This window comes from Salvelinus alpinus, chromosome 1, assembly GCF_045679555.1.
Source record: "Salvelinus alpinus chromosome 1, SLU_Salpinus.1, whole genome shotgun sequence".
Classification (NCBI taxonomy): Eukaryota; Metazoa; Chordata; class Actinopteri; order Salmoniformes; family Salmonidae; genus Salvelinus; species Salvelinus alpinus.
The window spans coordinates 3,268,607-3,289,397 of NC_092086.1; the positions used below are offsets into that span (position 1 = coordinate 3,268,607).

The window sequence follows — 20,791 nt, forward strand, 5'->3', positions numbered from 1 at the left end:
GGTGGTATAGTCAGGTTGAGTGGGTGGTATAGTCAGGCTGAGTGGGTGGTATGGGCAGGTTGAGTGGCTGGTATGGGCAGGTTGAGTGGGTGGTATAGTCAGGTTGAGTGGGTGGTATAGTCAGGTTGAGTGGGTAGTATAGTCAGGTTGAGTGGGTGGTATAGTCAGGTTGAGTGGGTGGTATAGTCAGGTTGAGTGGGTGGTATAGTCAGGTTGAGTGGGTGGTATAGTCAGGTTGAGTGGGTGGTATAGTCAGGTTGAGTGGGTGGTATAGTCAGGTTGAGTGGGTGGTATAGTCAGGTTGAGTGGGTGGTATAGTCAGGTTGAGTGGGTGGTATAGTCAGGTTGAGTGGGTGGTAGGGTCAGGTTGAGTGGGTGGTATAGTCAGGTTGAGTGGGTGGTATAGTCAGGTTGAGTGGGTGGTAGGGTCAGGTTGAGTGGGTGGTATAGTCAGGTTGAGTGGGTGGTATAGTCAGGTTGAGTGGGTGGTATAGTCAGGTTGAGTGGGTGGTATGGTCAGGTTGAGTGGGTGGTATAGTCAGGTTGAGTGGGTGGTATAGTCAGGTTGAGTGGGTGGTATAGTCAGGTTGAGTGGGTGGTATAGTCAGGTTGAGTGGGTGGTATAGTCAGGTTGAGTGGGTGGTATAGTCAGGTTGACTGGGTGGTATGGTCAGGTTGAGTGGGTGGTAGGGTCAGGTTGAGTGGGTGGTATAGTCAGGTTGAGTGGGTGGTATAGTCAGGTTGAGTGGGTGGTAGGGTCAGGTTGAGTGGGTGGTATAGTCAGGTTGAGTGGGTGGTATAGTCAGGTTGAGTGGGTGGTAGGGTCAGGTTGAGTGGGTGGTATAGTCAGGTTGAGTGGGTGGTATAGTCAGGTTGAGTGGGTGGTATAGTCAGGTTGAGTGGGTGGTATAGTCAGGTTGAGTGGGTGGTATAGTCAGGTTGAGTGGGTGAGTGGGTGGTATAGTCAGGTTGAGTGGGTGGTATAGTCAGGTTGAGTGGGTGGTATGGTCAGGTTGAGTGGGTGGTATGGTCAGAAAAACACTAAAGGTGTCCCCGGACGGGGCCCCGGGACCGAGTTTGGGAAACCGTGCATTAAATTTATGAGATGTATTCTCACTATCTGTGGCCTGAGGTGGATTTCTCCTGTTACTAAAGCCACGACACTACGTCATGCAAGGAGTTTCAATATCTCATCATTACCGTCTGATTACCTGTAGCTAGCAGGTCAAAGGTCACCGTGTTAAATGTTCCATATCCGTCTACCTGCTCCAGTGAGTAAGGAAAGGTGAGGCTATATGCTAAGACTCGGTACACACAGTCTCACCACCCTGTAACCCTTGTTCAACAGCAACACCACCCTGTAACCCTTGTTCAACAGCAACACCACACTGTAACCCTTGTTCAACAGCAACACCACACTGTAACCCTTGTTCAACACCCCACTGTAACCCTTGTTCAACAGCAACACCACACTGTAACCCTTGTTCAACAACAACACCCCACGGTAACCCTTGTTCAACAGCAACACCCCACTGTAACCCTTGTTCAACAGCAACACCACACTGTAACCCTTGTTCAACAGCAACACCACACTGTAACCCTTGTTCAACACCCCACTGTAACCCTTGTTCAACAGCAACACCACACTGTAACCCTTGTTCAACAGCAACACCACACTGTAACCCTTGTTCAACAGCAACACCACACTGTAACCCTTGTTCAACAGCAACACCCCACTGTAACCCTTGTTCAACAGCAACACCACACTGTAACCCTTGTTCAACACCCCACTGTAACCCTTGTTCAACAGCAACACCACACTGTAACCCTTGTTCAACACCCCACTGTAACCCTTGTTCAACAGCAACACCACACTGTAACCCTTGTTCAACACCACACTGTAACCCTTGTTCAACACCCCACTGTAACCCTTGTTCAACACCACACTGTAACCCTTGTTCAACAGCAACACCACACTATAACCCTTGTTCAACACCACACTGTAACCCTTGTTCAACAACAACACCACACTGTAACCCTTGTTCAACACCACACTGTAACCCTTGTTCAACACCCCACTGTAACCCTTGTTCAACACCACACTGTAACCCTTGTTCAACAGCAACACCACACTATAACCCTTGTTCAACACCACACTGTAACCCTTGTTCAACAACAACACCCCACTGTAACCCTTGTTCAACACCCCACTGTAACCCTTGTTCAACAGCAACACCCCACTGTAACCCTTGTTCAACACCACACTGTAACCCTTGTTCAACAGCAACACCACACTATAACCCTTGTTCAACACCACACTGTAACCCTTGTTCAACAACAACACCCCACTGTAACCCTTGTTCAACACTACACTGTAACCCTTGTTCAACACTACACTGTAACCCTTGTTCAACAACAACACCCCACTGTAACCCTTGTTCAACAGCAACACCACACTGTAACCCTTGTTCAACAGCAACACCACACTGTAACCCTTGTTCAACAGCAACACCACACTGTAACCCTTGTTCAACACCCCACTGTAACCCTTGTTCAACACCACACTGTAACCCTTGTTCAACAGCAACACCACACTGTAACCCTTGTTCAACAGCAACACTACACTGTAACCCTTGTTCAACAGCAACACCACACTGTAACCCTTGTTCAACAGCAACACCACACTGTAACCCTTGTTCAACACCCCACTGTAACCCTTGTTCAACACCACACTGTAACCCTTGTTCAACAGCAACACCCCACGGTAACCCTTGTTCAACAGCAACACCCCACTGTAACCCTTGTTCAACAGCAACACCACACTGTAACCCTTGTTCAACAGCAACACCACACTGTAACCCTTGTTCAACACCCCACTGTAACCCTTGTTCAACAGCAACACCACACTGTAACCCTTGTTCAACAGCAACACCACACTGTAACCCTTGTTCAACAGCAACACCACACTGTAACCCTTGTTCAACAGCAACACCCCACTGTAACCCTTGTTCAACAGCAACACCACACTGTAACCCTTGTTCAACACCCCACTGTAACCCTTGTTCAACAGCAACACCACACTGTAACCCTTGTTCAACACCCCACTGTAACCCTTGTTCAACAGCAACACCACACTGTAACCCTTGTTCAACACCACACTGTAACCCTTGTTCAACACCCCACTGTAACCCTTGTTCAACACCACACTGTAACCCTTGTTCAACAGCAACACCACACTATAACCCTTGTTCAACACCACACTGTAACCCTTGTTCAACAACAACACCACACTGTAACCCTTGTTCAACACCACACTGTAACCCTTGTTCAACACCCCACTGTAACCCTTGTTCAACACCACACTGTAACCCTTGTTCAACAGCAACACCACACTATAACCCTTGTTCAACACCACACTGTAACCCTTGTTCAACAACAACACCCCACTGTAACCCTTGTTCAACACCCCACTGTAACCCTTGTTCAACAGCAACACCCCACTGTAACCCTTGTTCAACACCACACTGTAACCCTTGTTCAACAGCAAGACCACACTATAACCCTTGTTCAACACCACACTGTAACCCTTGTTCAACAACAACACCCCACTGTAACCCTTGTTCAACACTACACTGTAACCCTTGTTCAACACTACACTGTAACCCTTGTTCAACAACAACACCCCACTGTAACCCTTGTTCAACAGCAACACCACACTGTAACCCTTGTTCAACAGCAACACCACACTGTAACCCTTGTTCAACAGCAACACCACACTGTAACCCTTGTTCAACACCCCACTGTAACCCTTGTTCAACACCACACTGTAACCCTTGTTCAACAGCAACACCACACTGTAACCCTTGTTCAACAGCAACACTACACTGTAACCCTTGTTCAACAGCAACACCCCACTGTAACCCTTGTTCAACAGCAACACCACACTGTAACCCTTGTTCAACAACAACACTACACTGTAACCCTTGTTCAACAGCAACACCCCACTGTAACCCTTGTTCAACACTACACTGTAACCCTTGTTCAACACCACACTGTAACCCTTGTTCAACAGCAACACCACACTATAACCCTTGTTCAACACCACACTGTAACCCTTGTTCAACAACAACACCCCACTGTAACCCTTGTTCAACAACAACACCCCACTGTAACCCTTGTTCAACAGCAACACCACACTGTAACCCTTGTTCAACAGCAACACCACACTGTAACCCTTGTTCAACAGCAACACTACACTGTAACCCTTGTTCAACACCCCACTGTAACCCTTGTTCAACAGCAACACCACACTGTAACGCTTGTTCAACAGCAACACCACACTGTAACCCTTGTTCAACAGCAACACTACACTGTAACCCTTGTTCAACAGCAACACCCCACTGTAACCCTTGTTCAACAGCAACACTACACTGTAACCCTTGTTCAACAGCAACACCCCACTGTAACCCTTGTTCAACAACAACACCCCACTGTAACCCTTGTTCAACAGCAACACCCCACTGTAACCCTTGTTCAACACTACACTACACTGTAACCCTTGTTCAACAGCAACACTACACTGTAACCCTTGTTCAACAACAACACTACACTGTAACCCTTGTTCAACAGCAACACCCCACTGTAACCCTTGTTCAACACTACACTGTAACCCTTGTTCAACACCACACTGTAACCCTTGTTCAACAGCAACACCCCACTGTAACCCTTGTTCAACAGCAACACCCCACTGTAACCCTTGTTCAACAGCAACACCACACTGTAACCATTGTTCAACAGCAACACTACACTGTAACCCTTGTTCAACAGCAACACCCCACTGTAACCCTTGTTCAACACTACACTACACTGTAACCCTTGTTCAACAGCAACACTACACTGTAACCCTTGTTCAACACTACACTGTAACCCTTGTTCAACACCACACTGTAACCCTTGTTCAACAGCAACACCCCACTGTAACCCTTGTTCAACAGCAACACTACACTGTAACCCTTGTTCAACACTACACTGTAACCCTTGTTCAACACCACACTGTAACCCTTGTTCAACAGCAACACCCCACTGTAACCCTTGTTCAACACCCCACTGTAACCCTTGTTCAACAGCAACACCACACTGTAACCCTTGTTCAACAGCAACACTACACTGTAACCCTTGTTCAACACCCCACTGTAACCCTTGTTCAACAGCAACACCACACTGTAACGCTTGTTCAACAGCAACACCACACTGTAACCCTTGTTCAACAGCAACACTACACTGTAACCCTTGTTCAACAGCAACACCCCACTGTAACCCTTGTTCAACAGCAACACTACACTGTAACCCTTGTTCAACAGCAACACCCCACTGTAACCCTTGTTCAACAACAACACCCCACTGTAACCCTTGTTCAACAGCAACACCCCACTGTAACCCTTGTTCAACACTACACTACACTGTAACCCTTGTTCAACAGCAACACTACACTGTAACCCTTGTTCAACAACAACACTACACTGTAACCCTTGTTCAACAGCAACACCCCACTGTAACCCTTGTTCAACACTACACTGTAACCCTTGTTCAACACCACACTGTAACCCTTGTTCAACAGCAACACCCCACTGTAACCCTTGTTCAACAGCAACACCCCACTGTAACCCTTGTTCAACAGCAACACCACACTGTAACCATTGTTCAACAGCAACACTACACTGTAACCCTTGTTCAACAGCAACACCCCACTGTAACCCTTGTTCAACACTACACTACACTGTAACCCTTGTTCAACAGCAACACTACACTGTAACCCTTGTTCAACACTACACTGTAACCCTTGTTCAACACCACACTGTAACCCTTGTTCAACAGCAACACCCCACTGTAACCCTTGTTCAACAGCAACACTACACTGTAACCCTTGTTCAACACTACACTGTAACCCTTGTTCAACACCACACTGTAACCCTTGTTCAACAGCAACACCCCACTGTAACCCTTGTTCAACACCCCACTGTAACCCTTGTTCAACAGCAACACTACACTGTAACCCTTGTTCAACAGCAACACTACACTGTAACCCTTGTTCAACAGCACACTGTAACCCTTGTTCTAAATGGATGGGGTGACAACAGAAAAAACAACTATAAACTGTAACAGATTTACATAAACCACAACTATAAACTGTAACAGATTTACATAAACCACAACTTTAAACTGTAACAGATTTACATAAACCACAACTATAAACTGTAACAGATTTACCTAAACCACAACTTTAAACTGTAACAGATTTACATAAACCACAACTTTAAACTGTAACAGATTTACATAAACCACAACTTTAAACTGTAACAGATTTACATAAACCACAACTTTAAACTGTAACAGATTTACATAAACCACAACTTTAAACTGTAACAGATTTACATAAACCACAACTTTAAACTGTAACAGATTTACATAAACCACAACTTTAAACTGTAACAGATTTACATAAACCACAACTTTAAACTGTAACAGATTTACATAAACCACAACTTTAAACTGTAACAGATTTACATAAACCACAACTTTTACCTGTAACAGATTTACATAAACCACAAATTTAAACCAGGAAGTAAACCACTGTTTACCGAAAACCTCAAGGGATGATCAGATAGAGCTCTCAGAGAGGTGAGAGTGGGTGAGCCAATCAGATATCAGATCATAGTTATATAATCATCACCCCTTAAAGCTTTGGGAATAATAATAATAATATAAAATAATATAATAATGTATGAGGGGGGCGTGTACCTGGGGGGGTGGTGGGTGTGTCCCCCGGGGTCGTCACGGGCGACCTGTTATAGCCAAAGGAAGTGAATAGTGGAAGCAGTGGCTGATGGATATGTGGAGGAGGAGGAGGCGGAGGAGGCAGGATATGGAACTGATGGAACGTGGTTTCGTTGCCGTTGACGACCGCTGAGTTGGCGGGGGCGACCGTCGGCGTGGGAACGAGCTGTATCTTTTGAAACTGTTGGGTGTTAATGACTGTGCTCGGCAAACCTAGATACGATCACCGTGACGATGACACGACAACAAACAAACAAAAACAAACAAAAACAAAATACATGTAAGAGAAATAAAATGTAATTAAACCAATAAAAAACCTTAAATCACAAATCAATCGACTAGGTAACATGTTAGAGAGATGAACACAGAGAGAGATGGAGGAAGGAGACGGACGGAAGGAGGATAGAGATTACTGTGACTAGGATGGAGAGAGGAGATGAATGGAGGGAGGAGGGAGGAGAGAGATGGAGAAGGATGGAGGGAGGAGAGGAATGGAGGGAGGAGAGGGGAGGGAGGAGAGGGGAGGGAGGAGATGAATGGAAGGAGGAGAGGGGAGGGAGGAGAGGAATAGAGAGACGAAAGGGGAGGGAGGAGAGGCATGAGAGGACAGCAAGTAACTGTGTTCTCCCTCTGAACACAGCTGCCTTACGTACACTATGTACCCTGGGGAAGTGTGTGTGTGTGTGAATGTGTGCGTGCGTGTGAATGTGTGTGTGTGTGTGTGTGTGTGTGTGTGTGCGTGCGTGCGTGCGTGCGTGCGAATGTGTGTGCGTGTGTGTGTTCTGAGCATTTGGTATGACTCACTTTATGCTTTGGGAAGACCGATAATTCAATTATCAGTGAAACACACACACACACACACACACACACACACACACACACACACACACACACACACACACACACACGCACACGCACACGCACACACGCACACACACTGGGCTTGGCTGTTGTTTCTGGAGCAGCTGATGGTCGTGACAGAGGGTCAGCTGTAAGGTAGTTGTACTGTATCGTGACAGAGGGTCAGCTGTAAGGTAGTTTTATGGTATCGTGACAGAGAGTCAGCTGTAAGGTAGTTGTGTGGTATCGTGACAGAGGGTCAGCTGTAAGGTAGTTGTATGGTATCATGACAGAGGGCCAGCTGTAAGGTAGTTGTATGGTATAGTGACAGAGGGTCAGCTGTAAGGTAGTTGTACGGTATCGTGACAGAGGGCCAGCTGTAAGGTAGTTGTACGGTATCATGACAGAGGGTCAGCTGTAAGGTAGTTGTACGGTATCGTGACAGAGGGTCAGCTGTAAGGTAGTTGTATGGTATCGTGACAGAGGGTCAGCTGTGTTAATATCAGCAGTAGAGCAACAACAGGAAGGAGAAGAGTTAGAAGCTGAGCTGGTAGAGAGAAGAAGAATATAGAGAAAGGGTGATGGGAAAAACAGCCAATGTGATACAAAACAGACAAAAATGAAAAAAAACAGACAGACAGACAGACTGGTGTAGATATGACACCACTAGATATAGATATGACACCACTAGGTATAGATATGACACCACTAGATATAGATATGACACCACTAGATATAGATATGACACCACTAGGTATAGATATGACACCACTAGGTATAGATATGACACCACTAGGTATAGATATGACACCACTAGATATAGATATGACACCACTAGGTATAGATATGACACCACTAGATATGACACCACTAGGTATAGATATGACACCACTAGGTATAGATATGACACCACTAGGTATAGATATGACACCACTAGATATGACACCACTAGGTATAGATATGACACCACTAGGTATAGATATGACACCACTAGATATAGATATGACACCACTAGATATAGATATGACACCACTAGATATAGATATGACACCACTGGATATAGATATGACACCACTGGATATAGATATGACACCACTAGATATAGATATGACACCACTAGATATAGATATGACACCACTAGATATGACACCACTAGATATAGATATGACACCACTAGGTATAGATATGACACCACTAGGTATAGATATGACACCACTAGATATAGATATGACACCACTAGATATAGGTATGACACCACTAGATATAGATATGACACCACTAGATATAGATATGACACCACTAGATATGACACCACTAGATATAGATATGACACCACTAGATATAGATATGACACCACTAGGTATAGATATGACACCACTAGATATGACACCACTAGATATAGATATGACACCACTAGGTATAGATATGACACCACTAGATATAGATATGACACCACTAGATATAGATATGACACCACTAGGTATAGATATGACACCACTAGATATGACACCACTAGGTATAGATATGACACCACTAGGTATAGATATGACACCACTAGATATAGATATGACACCACTAGATATAGATATGACACCACTAGATATAGATATGACACCACTAGGTATAGATATGACACCACTAGATATAGATATGACACCACTAGGTATAGATATGACACCACTAGGTATAGATATGACACCACTAGGTATAGATATGACACCACTAGATATAGATATGACACCACTAGGTATAGATATGACACCACTAGGTATAGATATGACACCACTAGATATAGATATGACACCACTAGATATAGATATGACACCACTAGATATAGATATGACACCACTAGATATAGATATGACACCACTAGATATAGATATGACACCACTAGATATAGATATGACACCACTAGATATAGATATGACACCACTAGATATAGATATGACACCACTAGGTATAGATATGACAACACTAGGTATAGATATGACACCACTAGATATAGATATGACACCACTAGATATAGATATGACACCACTAGGTATAGATATGACACCACTAGATATAGATATGACACAACTAGGTATAGATATGACACCACTAGATATAGATATGACACCACTAGATATGACACCACTAGATATAGATATGACACCACTAGATATAGATATGACACCACTAGATATAGGTATGACTCCACTAGGTATAGATATGACACCACTAGATATAGATATGACACCACTAGGTATAGATATGACACTACTAGATATAGATATGACACCACTAGATATAGATATGACACCACTAGGTATAGATATGACACCACTAGGTATAGATATGACACCACTAGATATAGATATGACACCACTAGATATAGGTATGACACCACTAGATATAGATATGACACCACTAGATATAGATATGACACCACTAGATATGACACCACTAGATATAGATATGACACCACTAGATATAGATATGACACCACTAGGTATAGATATGACACCACTAGATATGACACCACTAGATATAGATATGACACCACTAGGTATAGATATGACACCACTAGATATAGATATGACACCACTAGATATAGATATGACACCACTAGGTATAGATATGACACCACTAGATATGACACCACTAGGTATAGATATGACACCACTAGGTATAGATATGACACCACTAGATATAGATATGACACCACTAGATATAGATATGACACCACTAGATATAGATATGACACCACTAGGTATAGATATGACACCACTAGATATAGATATGACACCACTAGGTATAGATATGACACCACTAGGTATAGATATGACACCACTAGGTATAGATATGACACCACTAGATATAGATATGACACCACTAGGTATAGATATGACACCACTAGGTATAGATATGACACCACTAGATATAGATATGACACCACTAGATATAGATATGACACCACTAGATATAGATATGACACCACTAGATATAGATATGACACCACTAGATATAGATATGACACCACTAGATATAGATATGACACCACTAGATATAGATATGACACCACTAGATATAGATATGACACCACTAGGTATAGATATGACAACACTAGGTATAGATATGACACCACTAGATATAGATATGACACCACTAGATATAGATATGACACCACTAGGTATAGATATGACACCACTAGATATAGATATGACACAACTAGGTATAGATATGACACCACTAGATATAGATATGACACCACTAGATATGACACCACTAGATATAGATATGACACCACTAGATATAGATATGACACCACTAGATATAGGTATGACTCCACTAGGTATAGATATGACACCACTAGATATAGATATGACACCACTAGGTATAGATATGACACTACTAGATATAGATATGACACCACTAGGTATAGATATGACACCACTAGGTATAGATATGACACCACTAGATATAGATATGACACCACTAGATATAGATATGACACCACTAGGTATAGATATGACACCATTAGGTATAGATATGACACCACTAGATATAGATATGACACCACTAGATATAGATATGACACCACTAGGTATAGATATGACACCACTAGGTATAGATATGACACCACTAGATATAGATATGACACCACTAGATATGACACCACTAGGTATAGATATGACACCACTAGGTATAGATATGACACCACTAGGTATAGATATGACACCACTAGGTATAGATATGACACCACTAGGTATAGATATGACACCACTAGATATAGATATGACACCACTAGGTATAGATATGACACCACTAGATATAGATATGACACCACTAGATATAGATATGACACCACTAGGTATATATATGACACCACTAGATATAGATATGACACCACTAGATATAGATATGACACCACTAGATATAGACATGACACCACTAGATATAGATATGACACCACTAGATATAGATATGACACCACTAGGTATAGATATGACACCACTAGATATAGATATGACACCACTAGGTATAGATATGACACCACTAGATATAGATATGACACCACTAGATATAGATATGACACCACTAGATATAGACATGACACCACTAGATATAGATATGACACCACTAGATATAGATATGACACCACTAGGTATAGATATGACACCACTAGGTATAGATATGACACCACTAGATATAGATATGACACCACTAGGTATAGATATGACACCACTAGATATAGATATGACACCACTAGATATAGATATGACACCACTAGGTATATATATGACACCACTAGATATAGATATGACACCACTAGATATAGATATGACACCACTAGATATAGACATGACACCACTAGATATAGATATGACACCACTAGATATAGACATGACACCACTAGATATAGATATGACACCACTAGGTATAGATATGACACCACTAGGTATAGATATGACACCACTAGATATAGATATGACACCACTAGATATAGATATGACACCACTAGATATAGACATGACACCACTAGATATAGATATGACACCACTAGATATAGATATGACACCACTAGATATAGATATGACACCACTAGGTATAGATATGACACCACTAGATATAGATATGACACCACTAGATATGACACCACTAGATATAGATATGACACCACTAGATATAGATATGACACCACTAGGTATAGATATGACACCACTAGATATAGATATGACACCACTAGATATGACACCACTAGATATAGATATGACACCACTAGATATAGATATGACACCACTAGATATAGATATGACACCACTAGATATAGATATGACACCACTAGATATAGATATGACACCACTAGGTATAGATATGACACCACTAGATATAGATATGACACCACTAGGTATAGATATGACACCACTAGATATAGATATGACACCACTAGATATAGATATGACACCACTAGATATAGATATGACACCACTAGATATAGATATGACACCATTAGGTATAGATATGACACCACTAGATATAGATATGACACCACTAGGTATAGATATGACACCACTAGATATAGATATGACACCACTAGATATAGATATGACAACACTAGATATAGATATGACACCACTAGATATAGATATGACACCACTAGGTATAGATATGACACCACTAGGTATAGATATGACACCACTAGATATAGATATGACACCACTAGATATAGATATGACACCACTAGATATAGATATGACACCACTAGGTATAGATATGACACCACTAGGTATAGATATGACACCACTAGATATAGATATGACACCACTAGATATAGATATGACACCACTAGGTATAGATATGATACCACTATATATATATATGACACCACTAGGTATAGATATGACACCACTAGGTATAGATATGACACCACTAGGTATAGATATGACACCACTAGGTATAGATATGACACCACTAGATATAGATATGACACCACTAGGTATAGATATGACACCACTAGATATAGATATGACACCACTAGGTATAGATATGACACCACTAGATATAGATATGACACCACTAGAAATAGATATGACACCACTATATATGACACCACTAGGTATAGATATGACACCACTAGGTATAGATATGACACCACTAGGTATAGATATGACACCACTAGGTATAGATATGACACCACTAGATATAGATATGACACCACTAGGTATAGTAATGACACCACTAGGTATAGATATGACACCACTAGGTATAGATATGACACCACTAGGTATAGATATGACACCACTAGATATAGATATGACACCACTAGATATAGATATGACACCACTAGATATGACACCACTAGATATAGATATGACACCACTAGATATAGATATGACACCACTAGATATAGATATGACACCACTAGATATAGATATGACACCACTAGATATAGATATGACACCACTAGATATATATATGACACCACTAGGTATAGATATGACACCACTAGGTATAGATATGACACCACTAGATATAGATATGACACCACTAGGTATAGATATGACACCACTAGATATATAAATGACACCACTAGGTATAGATATGACACCACTAGGTATAGATATGACACCACTAGATATAGATATGACACCACTAGGTATAGATATGACACCACTAGGTATAGATATGACACCACTAGATATAGATATGACACCACTAGATATAGATATGACACCACTAGATATAGATATGACACCACTAGATATAGATATGACACCACTAGATATAGATATGACACCACTAGGTATAGATATGACACCACTAGATATAGATATGACACCACTAGGTATAGATATGACACCACTAGGTATAGATATGACACCACTAGATATAGATATGACACCACTAGGTATAGATATGACACCACTAGATATAGATATGACACCACTAGGTATAGATATGACACCACTAGGTATAGATATGACACCACTAGATATAGATATGACACCACTAGATATAGATATGACACCACTAGATATAGATATGACACCACTAGGTATAGATATGACATCACTAGATATAGATATGACACCACTACATATAGATATGACACCACTAGATATGACACCACTAGGTATAGATATGACACCACTAGATATAGATATGACACCACTAGGTATAGATATGACACCACTAGATATAGATATGACACCACTAGATATAGATATGATACCAGTAGGTATAGATATGACACCACTAGGTATAGATATGACACCACTAGATATAGATATGACACCACTAGATATGACACCACTAGGTATAGATATGACACCACTAGATATAGATATGACACCACTAGATATAGATATGACACCACTAGATATAGATATGACACCACTAGATATAGATATGACACCACTAGATATAGATATGACACCACTAGATATAGATATGACACCACTAGGTATAGATATGACACCACTAGGTATAGATATGACACCACTAGATATAGATATGACACCACTAGGTATAGATATGACACCACTAGATATAGATATGACACCACTAGATATAGATATGACACCACTAGGTATAGATATGACACCACTAGATATAGATATGACACCACTAGATATAGATATGACACCACTAGATATAGATATGACACCACTAGATATAGATATGACACCACTAGATATAGATATGACACCACTAGGTATAGATATGACACCACTAGATATAGATATGACACCACTAGATATGACACCACTAGATATAGATATGACACCACTAGATATAGATATGACACCACTAGATATAGATATGACACCACTATATTTAGATATGACACCACTAGATATAGATATGACACCACTAGATATAGATATAACACCACTAGGTATAGATATGACACCACTAGATATGACACCACTAGGTATAGATATGACACCACTAGATATAGATATGACACCACTAGATATAGATATGACACCACTAGGTATAGATATGAGACCACTAGATATAGATATGACACCACTAGGTATAGATATGACACCACTAGGTATAGATATGACACCACTAGATATAGATATGACACCACTAGATATAGATATGACACCACTAGATATAGATATGACACCACTAGATATAGATATGACACCACTAGATATAGACATGACACCACTAGATATAGATATGACACCACTAGATATAGACATGACACCACTAGATATAGATATGACACCACTAGGTATAGATATGACACCACTAGGTATAGATATGACACCACTAGATATAGATATGACACCACTAGATATAGATATGACACCACTAGATATAGACATGACACCACTAGATATAGATATGACACCACTAGATATAGATATGACACCACTAGATATAGATATGACACCACTAGGTATAGATATGACACCACTAGATATAGATATGACACCACTAGATATGACACCACTAGATATAGATATGACACCACTAGATATAGATATGACACCACTAGGTATAGATATGACACCACTAGATATAGATATGACACCACTAGATATGACACCACTAGATATAGATATGACACCACTAGATATAGATATGACACCACTAGATATAGATATGACACCACTAGATATAGATATGACACCACTAGCTATAGATATGACACCACTAGATATAGATATGACACCACTAGGTATAGATATGACACCACTAGATATAGATATGACACCACTAGATATAGATATGACACCACTAGATATAGATATGACACCACTAGATATAGATATGACACCATTAGGTATAGATATGACACCACTAGATATAGATATGACACCACTAGGTATAGATATGACACCACTAGATATAGATATGACACCACTAGATATAGATATGACAACACTAGATATAGATATGACACCACTAGATATAGATATGACACCACTAGGTATAGATATGACACCACTAGGTATAGATATGACACCACTAGATATAGATATGACACCACTAGATATAGATATGACACCACTAGATATAGATATGACACCACTAGGTATAGATATGACACCACTAGGTATAGATATGACACCACTAGATATAGATATGACACCACTAGATATAGATATGACACCACTAGGTATAGATATGATACCACTATATATATATATGACACCACTAGGTATAGATATGACACCACTAGGTATAGATATGACACCACTAGGTATAGATATGACACCACTAGGTATAGATATGACACCACTAGATATAGATATGACACCACTAGGTATAGATATGACACCACTAGATATAGATATGACACCACTAGGTATAGATATGACACCACTAGATATAGATATGACACCACTAGAAATAGATATGACACCACTATATATGACACCACTAGGTATAGATATGACACCACTAGGTATAGATATGACACCACTAGGTATAGATATGACACCACTAGGTATAGATATGACACCACTAGATATAGATATGACACCACTAGGTATAGTAATGACACCACTAGGTATAGATATGACACCACTAGGTATAGATATGACACCACTAGGTATAGATATGACACCACTAGATATAGATATGACACCACTAGATATAGATATGACACCACTAGATATGACACCACTAGATATAGATATGACACCACTAGATATAGATATGACACCACTAGATATAGATATGACACCACTAGATATAGATATGACACCACTAGATATAGATATGACACCACTAGATATATATATGACACCACTAGGTATAGATATGACACCACTAGGTATAGATATGACACCACTAGATATAGATATGACACCACTAGGTATAGATATGACACCACTAGATATATAAATGACACCACTAGGTATAGATATGACACCACTAGGTATAGATATGACACCACTAGATATAGATATGACACCACTAGGTATAGATATGACACCACTAGGTATAGATATGACACCACTAGATATAGATATGACACCACTAGATATAGATATGACACCACTAGATATAGATATGACACCACTAGATATAGATATGACACCACTAGATATAGATATGACACCACTAGGTATAGATATGACACCACTAGATATAGATATGACACCACTAGGTATAGATATGACACCACTAGGTATAGATATGACACCACTAGATATAGATATGACACCACTAGATATAGATATGACACCACTAGATATGACACCACTAGATATAGATATGACACCACTAGATATAGATATGACACCACTAGATATAGATATGACACCACTAGATATAGATATGACACCACTAGATATAGATATGACACCACTAGATATATATATGACACCACTAGGTATAGATATGACACCACTAGGTATAGATATGACACCACTAGATATAGATATGACACCACTAGGTATAGATATGACACCACTAGATATATAAATGACACCACTAGGTATAGATATGACACCACTAGGTATAGATATGACACCACTAGATATAGATATGACACCACTAGGTATAGATATGACACCACTAGGTATAGATATGACACCACTAGATATAGATATGACACCACTAGATATAGATATGACACCACTAGATATAGATATGACACCACTAGATATAGATATGACACCACTAGATATAGATATGACACCACTAGGTATAGATATGACACCACTAGATATAGATATGACACCACTAGGTATAGATATGACACCACTAGGTATAGATATGACACCACTAGATATAGATATGACACCACTAGGTATAGATATGACACCACTAGATATAGATATGACACCACTAGGTATAGATATGACACCACTAGGTATAGATATGACACCACTAGATATAGATATGACACCACTAGATATAGATATGACACCACTAGATATAGATATGACACCACTAGGTATAGATATGACATCACTAGATATAGATATGACACCACTACATATAGATATGACACCACTAGATATGACACCACTAGGTATAGATATGACACCACTAGATATAGATATGACACCACTAGGTATAGATATGACACCACTAGATATAGATATGACACCACTAGATATAGATATGATACCAGTAGGTATAGATATGACACCACTAGGTATAGATATGACACCACTAGATATAGATATGACACCACTAGATATGACACCACTAGGTATAGATATGACACCACTAGATATAGATATGACACCACTAGATATAGATATGACACCACTAGATATAGATATGACACCACTAGATATAGATATGACACCACTAGATATAGATATGACACCACTAGATATAGATATGACACCACTAGGTATAGATATGACACCACTAGGTATAGATATGAAACCACTAGATATAGATATGACACCACTAGGTATAGATATGACACCACTAGATATAGATATGACACCACTAGATATAGATATGACACCACTAGGTATAGATATGACACCACTAGATATAGATATGACACCACTAGATATAGATATGACACCACTAGATATAGATATGACACCACTAGATATAGATATGACACCACTAGATATAGATATGACACCACTAGGTATAGATATGACACCACTAGATATAGATATGACACCACTAGATATGACACCACTAGATATAGATATGACACCACTAGATATAGATATGACACCACTAGATATAGATATGACACCACTATATATAGATATGACACCACTAGATATAGATATGACACCACTAGATATAGATATGACACCACTAGGTATAGATATGACACCACTAGATATGACACCACTAGGTATAGATATGACACCACTAGATATAGATATGACACCACTAGATATAGATATGACACCACTAGGTATAGATATGAGACCACTAGATATAGATATGACACCACTAGGTATAGATATGACACCACTAGGTATAGATATGACACCACTAGATATAGATATGACACCACTAGATATAGATATGACACCACTAGATATAGATATGACACCACTAGATATAGATATGACACCACTAGATATAGACATGACACCACTAGATATAGATATGACACCACTAGATATAGACATGACACCACTAGATATAGATATGACACCACTAGGTATAGATATGACACCACTAGGTATAGATATGACACCACTAGATATAGATATGACACCACTAGATATAGATATGACACCACTAGATATAGACATGACACCACTAGATATAGATATGACACCACTAGATATAGATATGACACCACTAGATATAGATATGACACCACTAGGTATAGATATGACACCACTAGATATAGATATGACACCACTAGATATGACACCACTAGATATAGATATGACACCACTAGATATAGATATGACACCACTAGGTATAGATATGACACCACTAGATATAGATATGACACCACTAGATATGACACCACTAGATATAGATATGACACCACTAGATATAGATATGACACCACTAGATATAGATATGACACCACTAGATATAGATATGACACCACTAGATATAGATATGACACCACTAGGTATAGATATGACACCACTAGATATAGATATGACACCACTAGGTATAGATATGACACCACTAGATATAGATATGACACCACTAGATATAGATATGACACCACTAGATATAGATATGACACCACTAGATATAGATATGACACCATTAGGTATAGATATGACACCACTAGATATAGATATGACACCACTAGGTATAGATATGACACCACTAGATATAGATATGACACCACTAGATATAGATATGACAACACTAGATATAGATATGACACCACTAGATATAGATATGACACCACTAGGTATAGATATGACACCACTAGGTATAGATATGACACCACTAGATATAGATATGACACCACTAGATATAGATATGACACCACTAGATATAGATATGACACCACTAGGTATAGATATGACACCACTAGGTATAGATATGACACCACTAGATATAGATATGACACCACTAGATATAGATATGACACCACTAGGTATAGATATGATACCACTATATATATATATGACACCACTAGGTATAGATATGACACCACTAGGTATAGATATGACACCACTAGGTATAGATATGACACCACTAGGTATAGATATGACACCACTAGATATAGATATGACACCACTAGGTATAGATATGACACCACTAGATATAGATATGACACCACTAGGTATAGATATGACACCACTAGATATAGATATGACACCACTAGAAATAGATATGACACCACTATATATGACACCACTAGGTATAGATATGACACCACTAGGTATAGATATGACACCACTAGGTATAGATATGACACCACTAGGTATAGATATGACACCACTAGATATAGATATGACACCACTAGGTATAGTAATGACACCACTAGGTATAGATATGACACCACTAGGTATAGATATGACACCACTAGGTATAGATATGACACCACTAGATATAGATATGACACCACTAGATATAGATATGACACCACTAGATATGACACCACTAGATATAGATATGACACCACTAGATATAGATATGACACCACTAGATATAGATATGACACCACTAGATATAGATATGACACCACTAGATA

The 20,791-nt window shown here is 39.6% G+C and overlaps 1 protein-coding gene across 1 annotated transcript in view; it reads right to left on the bottom strand.

The window, feature by feature from the left end:
- Positions 1-20,791, bottom strand: part of caskin1 (CASK interacting protein 1) — a 185,104-nt gene that overhangs the window by 86,721 nt on the left and 77,592 nt on the right. Inside the window, exon 11 of the mRNA XM_071390941.1 lies at positions 6,799-7,047. Within this exon, the coding sequence (XP_071247042.1) occupies positions 6,799-7,047 (249 nt within the window). The remainder of the gene's footprint in view (positions 1-6,798; positions 7,048-20,791) is intronic.